Source organism: Phoenix dactylifera, chromosome 3 (genome assembly GCF_009389715.1).
Source record: "Phoenix dactylifera cultivar Barhee BC4 chromosome 3, palm_55x_up_171113_PBpolish2nd_filt_p, whole genome shotgun sequence".
Lineage (NCBI taxonomy): Eukaryota > Viridiplantae > Streptophyta > Magnoliopsida > Arecales > Arecaceae > Phoenix > Phoenix dactylifera.
Window position 1 is genome coordinate 3,676,561 of NC_052394.1, and position 9,318 is coordinate 3,685,878.

The 9,318-nt window shown below is 36.1% G+C and overlaps 1 protein-coding gene and 1 long non-coding RNA gene across 2 annotated transcripts; one reads left to right on the forward strand and one right to left on the reverse strand.

Moving 5' to 3' along the window:
- Positions 1–1,793: 1,793 nt before the first annotated feature.
- Positions 1,794–6,662, reverse strand: LOC113461136. The gene is made up of 2 exons (XR_003383201.2): positions 6,371–6,662; positions 1,794–2,198 (listed from the first exon to the last, which is right to left on the reverse strand). It is a non-coding gene; the product is annotated as an uncharacterized LOC113461136 (long non-coding RNA).
- On the forward strand, positions 2,690–5,152 carry LOC103695774 (protein CHUP1, chloroplastic). Its single transcript, XM_008777183.4, has 5 exons — positions 2,690–3,512; positions 3,866–4,182; positions 4,264–4,375; positions 4,604–4,735; positions 4,817–5,152. The coding sequence occupies exons 1-5, from the start codon at positions 2,880–2,882 to the stop codon at positions 4,931–4,933; spliced, it is 1,311 nt and encodes a 436-aa protein (XP_008775405.1). The 5' UTR covers positions 2,690–2,879; the 3' UTR covers positions 4,934–5,152.
- Positions 6,663–9,318: the final 2,656 nt, after the last annotated feature.

Genomic DNA, 9,318 nt, shown 5'->3' on the forward strand with positions numbered 1-9,318 from the left:
GTAGCTGCAATCAATGATGAAGTAATATTTCCATCACCTCCTTACCTTTAAAGTATCATTTTCTTTGACCTTTAAAGTAATATTTCAATCAACTCTTTGTTTTTGATGACACACACTCCGGTGGACTCATTGCTGAACCAAACTTGGTAGCAACATTGCAAATGTCATATCAATCATATAGAGAATTGTGAAAATGCACATTAGAAACTTCTTACCAGCTTAGTCTTAGTACTTTTGGATTTTTCAATTGTTCATTATTTGACTGCAAAAATATCTTGAATTTGTAAAATTTGTTTTAATTTCTACATGAAGTTGCACAAGTGAATTTAGATGCTTTGAAATAATGAGGTAAAGCAGGATGTTCAAAGACATCCTAGATTGAGCATATGACCTAAGGTAATCTATGGTAAGTTGGTAACAGTTTGGTAGCCATCAAAATAAAAAAAGACAAAAAAATCTGGTACCCATAAGTTCTAAAATATCATTCAGTTCATGAGAAATTATAGCTTCTGACCTATTAATGGAGCTTTCAACTAGCTAAGTAAGGTGAGGATGAATGTGATCCTGCAACTAGAGCAGAAGCTTCTTCCAAAGGCTATGTTGCTAAGCTGGAAGCTTCTCATTGCTGTTTCTGATGGCATTTTGGTTCTCCAGAGCAGTAAAAAGGTGAAGCACATGCTTTAGGGAGGCCGGCCAACCACTTGTCGGTGACTAACAACTTACTTTTGTCTATCTCAAGATCACTTCCTGATCCTGATAATTTGTATGATGCTTATCTATCAGTCCTTCAGGATGCCTTGGTGTGCACAGCCATAAAAGTTGGAAATTTTTTTTTTTCCTTAGTTTTTTTTTTTTTGTTTGTTTGTTTTGCATGATGATTGCAGTTGTTACAGGCACCAAGGTTATACAGTGCTTTTCCCTCGACATGGAACCTGTTAATGATGCCTTTTATTCAATCATCAAACACCATACGATGACTTGGTGTCCTGATTCTCCCTAAACAAACATCACTATCGGCCATGGCTTTTTTCATGGGCGAAGCAGTGCTATGGCTTTGTAGACCTTTCCTACTTTGAAGACCCATTTAAATACAACATGCCAACGGTGTAAACATCAAACGGGACTCCTTTAATTACAGCATACAGTACTTCTAACTTATTTGCAGCACCGAGCACACACACACACACACACAGAGAGAGAGAGAGAGAGAGAGAACTGAGCAGTGCCTTGAATAACTGCCATTCCCTTAGCTTCAGGGCACTTCCAAGAACATTTATGTGATGGCATCAAATCTTCCCTGCAATGGAGGGCAGTGCTCCCCTTCTAACTCCTTTCACTGAAGGACCCAGTAATCAGATACATGTCGTCTTCCAGATTAAAGCACCGATCATGTCCCATAAAGAGGGATCAACTGCCAAAAAATTCGAGCTATGAAGAATGCAATAACCTGACTTCACTAATTTCCCATTTCTGTTGTCAAAGCTTTCGCCTTGAAGTACAGCTACAACAATACGATCAAAAGTTTTGACGGACTAAAAATTTCAAAATTGAAGAATAAAAGAAATGAGAGTAACTGATTATAAATGAAGGCAAACAATTATGGGAATCATTGAAAGTTTCTGGATGATGAAGCTCAAGAGCGTATGATCAGCATAGGAAAATGGTTTATGAGCAGCATAAGAGAGGAAGATGTGCCATGGTTAGCAATTTGAAAAGGAGGATAGAAGTGGAATAGCCATCAGTGATAAGTGGTCCAAATACGTCTAGAATTTCAGGACTTTGACATCTAAGAATAAAGAGCTTGCAGCTAATGCCACCAATTTTAACATTATTAATAGTACCAGGTAGTAAGGAACAGTTGTCTTAGGGCTTCAAAGTAAAATCAGTACTTCTATCTTTTTTTATTTTTTCTTCTGTCCCTATAATCCGTCTGGTAAAGAAGCCCCATCTTTGTCCTTTTACATAACTTCACAATCAAGAAATTCTCTGATCACAAAACAACTCACAGAACCAAGAAAAGCAAAGCATTAAAGAGACCAGAAGACAGGAAAGGGATATGGTTAAACTTTCCCATATTCATCAAATAGGTGCACTTTAATCCCACAACACTGAGATGAGCAAATCAATAACTGACTCATAAGCAGGCTAGAACCCAATATCACGGTGATGTAGTGTATTTCTGAATTCGCTGACATGACCTACACAATAAATACACGTATTATTACAGCACTCGAACAGTTAGCGTAAAGCATTTGTAATTGTAATTAACAAATTTTCAATTCAAGCAGTGTAAAGCTAAAAGAGACAGGCTCCGTCATGGCATTCTGATGTAGTTCCAAGCACGCCACAATCGAAAGCATTGTAAATTGGTCTATGAGGCTGTGGTATGGGCTGATGGTAGTATACAATTCTAGATCTAAGAATTGGCTGTCTATGATGGAAAGCTCCCAAGCAGCTGAAAGGAAAATATAAATAAAGAAAGAAAGAAGAAAAGAAAAGGTGGCCATCTTTAGTCCTTTGACCAGTGATTTTAGTGAGACTCCAACAACATACCTTGCCAAGACAGCTACCCCATATCAACCACTATTACCCCAAGCAAACCCAATTTTGACCATGAACCCAGACTTACCTACCTGAAAAAATAGAACTCAGTCATGAAGACATTCTTAAATGACAAGCTCACCCTTACCTAAATGTCTTCTTGCTTTTCTTTCAAGAGAGTCCCATATCTTTTAGCAGAGGAGAATTAAGTAATCTTCACCTACCAGCCAATTAGAAGAATGAAAGGGACAAAAGATTGTCAGAATAAAAGAGAATTCATTATTAGAGAGTTAGAAGAGAAAGAAGCTCATTTGAAAAATCATCTCTGCTGATCAAAAATGCCAAGGGCGGAGGAAGATCCATCAGGTACATCAGTTGCTCTCCTGAAAAACAGGCTCAATGCTTCCCTTGAGAGGAACCGCTCTCTGGAGCAGGAGAACGAGCAATTGAGGCAAGAAATCCACAATCTGAAAATCCAAATAGCTTCACTTCGAGCACAAGATTCCGATCGTAGATCCATGATGTGGAAGAAGCTGCAAGGTTCTATCAGCAATAACAGTTTCTTGCAGGAAAAACAAATGGTTCAGAGCAACAACACTGAAGAAGGATTAACATGCGATAACTCAATTTCTAGGCCAGAGTTTTCAGGCTCACCAACAGCAACCAGGGAAAGATTGCCAAGAGTGCCGAAGCCTCCCCCAAAGCCTACATGTTTACCTCAGACACCAAAAACAAGGAAGGAATCATCGCTGCTGCCGCCTCCTCCTCCTCCTCCTCCTTTGCCTTCGAAATTGCAAGGTGGGATGATCAAGGCAGTCCAAAGGGTTCCAGAAGTAGTGGAATTCTATCGTTCTCTAACAAGAAAAGAAGGAAAGCCAGACACGAGAACTGGCACCTTGGGGATTCCGGCAGTTACAAATGCTCGCGAGATGATTGGCGAGATTGAGAACCGATCAGCCTACCTAATAGCTGTAAGCTTAGACATCACTATATACTACCACTTCACAAAGTGTTCTAATATCTTTCTCTATAATGTATCAGTCATCCAATATGTTCCATGTTAATCATCTTCTTCCATGAATTTTAGGCTTCTTTCCTAGATTATGCATAGTTTAATGTTCAATTAAACACCTTTCCATTTATCCTAGGTATATGAATTTTGTTGCGTTTTCTTGTCTACATGATTCTTTACCTCTTTACATTTTGTTTTTAAACTTTTAAAAAAAAATTCACATCCAAGAACTTTGATGAACTGATATTACGACCTAAATTAGATCTTCAAAGAATGAGGATAATACAAGCTAACTGAGGATTCAATTTACAGATCAAGTCAGATGTGGAAACCCAGGGTGACTTCATCAACTTTCTGACAAGGGAAGTTGAAAATGCAGCCTACAGAGAGATATCTGATGTAGAAGCATTTGTCAAGTGGCTAGATGAGGAACTATCCTACTTGGCAGATGAAAGAGCAGTGCTCAAGCACTTCCCCAAATGGCCTGAGAGGAAAGCAGATGCAATGAGAGAAGCAGCTTTTGCATATCGAGATCTAAAGAATCTGGAGTCTGAGGTCTCCTCTTTCCGTGATGATATGAGGCAACCTACCCCTGTTGCCCTCAAACGCATGCAGGCACTGCAGGACAAGTGAGAATAAGAGTAGAATATGGGAAGCACTCTACTTTTTCCAGCCTACTACATACTCTCATGCTCTCTTCTTTGATGCAGATTGGAACGTAGTGTTCACAATGTTGAAAGGGTGAGAGAAAGTGCAAGCAAAAGATACAGAGATTTCAAGATTCCTTGGGAATGGATGCTTGACTCTGGTATCATCGCGCAAGTATGTAAGCCTAACATCTTTTAGTCTTTATAAATATAAGCTGACAATAATACCATGGCCCAAGTATGCATGTCCAAAACCTATCAGTTGCATCTATGCATAAACAAGTGCAATTAGAATTTCTTGTGCATCATGCAGTTTGATGTGTGGAGAAGGAGATAATCTAGGCCTTGTTTTCAAACAACAGGCCTTGTAACATTCCTTTTATGCTACTTGGATCCTTTGCAGCTAAAACTGGGCTCTATGAAGCTGGCCAAAGGATACATGAAACGAGTTGTGATAGTGATGAAATTTGAAGCAGTCTTAGAGGATGATGAACTAATTATACAAGGTGTTCGATTTGCTTTTCGTGTGCATCAGGTAGGTCTCCCTCTGTACAACTTTTCCTTTTAATATTATTGCTTCTCCATACTAATTAGTGGGTGCATGAGGTTCTTCCAGTTTGTTGGTGGATTCGACGAGGAGAGTAGGCATGCATTCCAAGAACTCAAGAAGCTGGCAAGCAATTGTCAATCATCACATTGTAGTCAGCTGAATGGTCTTTCTGAGACTACCTAAGAACCAGCACACACGATCATAATTGAAGTCTAAAGATTGAAAGACTGGCCAAGATATATACGCTCAGCTTCATAAATTAAAGGATCGGATCCGTCGGTTGTTGCTTTTAATGCAAATTCTTTTCTCAAGGACATTCTAGATGCTTGTTGGAGTCACGATAATTATTCTAAAAATGACTTAAAAATAAAATAGTTCCATATTTAAGGTTATATTCTGTCATTGGCTCTTAAGCTAGAGTATAACTACTCCTGATTAAGTATAATCTGGGATGCTAGATTTCCTGATTCATGACTCTGTGCCAATATTTTCATGATTACATTCACCTTAATCTTAAAGTATCAAAAGGGATTAGATCCAGAGGACAACTATATAAGCATATGAAGAAAACCAAAAAGCCTTAATTCCACAATTTTTGCAAGCAATCCATGGTCATGCAACTAAGCTGAAAGTTTACAAATGAAAACATGTAAAGAGACAAAAGGATCTCTACTATATTTGTAGGATAGGATCTTCTGATCTAGAACCTTAGTGAGTGCTAAGGCCTGATAATTCATCAACTCTGTTGCTGGAGTGAAAATATTCAATACTCTCATAAGTTCATATTGCTAATCGGCATGCATGTCCTTAAAGTTAGCCTATAGATGGTTTCTTTTTGCAATTTTTTGGTACCAATCATTTGAGAGAGCAGAGCATTCTATCAAATAAATTGCAAACTTATGTTCCTTAACTTTCTTCTTTCAGAGGGGAATGGGGGACACTTCTAGCCGCTTGCATAGAAAATATCCTTTTTCATAAATTTATCCTTTCCCTATGCATCTTGATAATAGGATAATGTATTGATTATTTGTGAACCAGGCAGCATCAAGTCTTTCACTTTTTTGGTTCCCTTGAGATGTTAGCCAACTTTAAGGCATGGGTCATATATAAGTAAATTTACCAGTTATGAGAGTTCGAATACAACCTTTTCCTCTCGAGTCATAGAAATAACAAGGAGACTATCCAAAAGTATAACAAGAGAATTGGGATCAAGTTATAATTTATCATTGTGTAATATGCCTTTCTGTTTACTTCCACAGTCTTCTCAATTAAAAGACTCCAAAAAACTGAGTGACATCTTAAGTTTATCAATTGTGAATTATTTCTGACAAATGTGGTAACCTTGAAATCTCGAACCCGATCACCATACCCATTGCACAAAAACAAGAAAGAAAGAATATTGTTAGAAACACTAATTCAAAAAAAAAAAGGAATATTATTAGAAACACGGAATAGAATTTACACTGTCATCATCACTAAGAACATAGGGCGACAGCAACGTCGAATCAATAGAACGCAAATAGATGAAAGATCTCAAAATACTTACAACTACACCAAGTAGAGAGATAAAGTAAAGGAATATCAACACTAGAACGAACTAATTCCTATGAAAACCATTACTTTTTGGATCTCTGCCGTTACGATGGCACGCGTGATGAGTGGCAGAGGACTGGAACTTTCCTGTCCTCTCCTTCTAGGGTGACGGCGGCTGGAGCTCCGACGAGGGAGGATTTCGTTCTATCTGAACTCTTCGAATCATTGGCTATTCTCAGCTTGGAACTGAGATCTTGTTGAATCGCCAAAAGGGAAAACCGAGGTCCGCCCGCTTGCTTGGTTTGCGAAATTAAACGACCGTAACATCTTGCCGTTGAGCCCAAGGAAACGCGTTTGGTCTCCATTTTTATAATGTTAGACCACCCTGTCTTTGATGAGCTTATCTCAATGGCCATTTTAAATTTTAGCCTCTTATCGATGTATAAATTAGCAAAAAAAAAAAAATTAATGTACAGAAAAAGATACAATTTTATGCGAAAATAAGTATAGCCATCTAAACGGGGTAGATATGGTAAAGACCCATGGGCATGTGTTTAGTCCAATGCCGGTCATGCTTCGAGAAGAATTTAGATATTTATATAGAGTCGAAAAATTTAAATAACATTTTTCAGCTAGTTTTTTTTATATAAGATCCTAAAATAGTATTAAAGAGTACTCGGTTCATGAATTATGTAAGTTTGAAGGCATGATAATATGATCTTCTTTGGGAATGACCTTGGCTAAAATTGCAGTATGTGTGAAATGATTGGATTTGGATCCTTAATCTGGTGAAGTTATTAGAGCTTAAACGGTAGACTATATGTGGAATATTTTAGTTACTTATATGGAGTTGAAAATATCTTAGGTACTTAAATAGAGTTGAAGAATACAAATAGTATATTTTGGCTACCTTATTTGGACAAGGATCTAGGTTATATTACATATATAGTAAATTGATACCTTGTTTTTCTATTGTTTATTTGTGAATTAGTTGTTTTGTTCCTAAGCTAGCAAATGAAGAAGATTAAGAAAACTTAGAACTCTGGCATTGCTATTTTGATCATTCATTCAAGCTACTTAATATTTAAATTTAAATTGAGATATCTCTCGACTTTTATTTATTTAAAACTTATAATTTTAGTGCTTCCTCTTGTAAATGCGTAAGTTCCAAGCAAGAGAGAAAGAATGGTAACTTAGAAAAATTACTCACAAAGAATATCTAGAAAAATCAGAAAAATCACCTCCGCTTCATTTAGTGGCACATATTTCATGATGCCCATTCAAGTAATTATGCGGCGCCAAGTAACGTTTTGGCCAACATCATTAAATTACTTAAATATATTTGTCTTCTAATATATATATATATATATATATATATATATATATATATATATATATATATTAAAATAAAGATTTTGTTGGGCTCTCCACTTGCCACGTGGGTGCTGGTATTAATGACATGATTTAATACTTGGCGCATTCCATATCATCATTAACTAGGTAAAAGTCATATAATGATTAAATCAATCTATTAATTAAAACTAGGTATTGGTTAATTGTAGACTATGAAACAATAATTTTTAATCGCTCGAACATTAATGATGAGATTTAACTCATTCTTACATTCCACATTATCATTAATAAGGTAAGATCTATGTATTAATTAAATCAACAAGACAAGAGAGCCGATGCTAAAAATGCAAACAACAATTGAATAATGGTGATTAATTTATTATATAAACAATGTAACAATTACAAAAGAATTTAAATAACATTTGAGAAAAATATATTTGACATTCATAATTTATTTAATATAATATAACAATTAAACACAGCAAAAATATATATAACAATTACATATATTTTAAATTGTTATAAAAATATTTTTTTATATAACAATTACATGTTTATAATTTAGTTTTAACTTAAACTAAAGCAAATTGATACATCTATGGCCTTGAAATTTGGAATAATTTATACCATGACTTGTACATGCATTATTTACTCAATGACTTCAAGTAATAACTATTACTATAGATAAAGTTTACAAATATAATATTTAAATGTAAATTGTTACACTACTATATTATATTTAAAAAATAATTCAAAATGGACAAAAAATCATATATGCATATCACATGGGTTATGTGCTACTATATATACTAAAATGAAGGCTCTCCTTGTGCATATTTTTGTAGTTGAAACCAACAATAAAAATATTATCAATAGAGCTATTTATTTTGGATAGAAGTAGGGCTCTTATTTAATATAGTTTTTATCAAAATATAATAATATAATATTATTAATAAGAAGCATATTAGCTTACTAGCCAAATAAAAAAATTTCATTAGTACAATTAATATAGAAATTAATGATATGTTACCCACATTCAGTGTAGGTCATTAGATTATACTAGTATTTTTATTAATTTATGCTTCATTTCAATAATTCCTAAATGCAATAGTTTTGTATTTCTTAGTAGAGCAAGATGGACCATGATCTTATATTTTTAATAATATATTATTTTATTCTATCAACCAATATACATAAATTATTAGAGTTTTATATACAGAAAGTATATCATAATATTAAAATTAAAAATAAATTTAGGGGTAATTAATCACCGGTACATTTATTGACCGGTTTCTAACGTTTAATCCCTGTTGACTGGTTGTTTAACAATCAGTTCAGCCATATTTTAATACTTTATTATGAGACGAAAACACCCCCTAAGGATATTTTAATTCCTATTGCTTTATCTTCCATCCCACCAGAAGAGAAAGAAAAAAGAGGGTCGGGCCGTGGCCGGCGCCTCCCAAGCCTCCTACCGCGGCAGCGCCGCCAGAAATACCCCCGCTCCAGCCCCCTCCCGTGGCCGCGCCGCGAGAATGCCCTCGCCCCCACCCCACGGTGGGGAGGCACCGAAGAAGAGGAAGAAGGGCGACTGTGGCGTCCTGCGGCCGTCGTCGGCCCCGACCCGCCCTCCTCGCACGTCCGCCGTGGTCCGGCCCCTTTCCGGCGCCGACGGCTTTGCG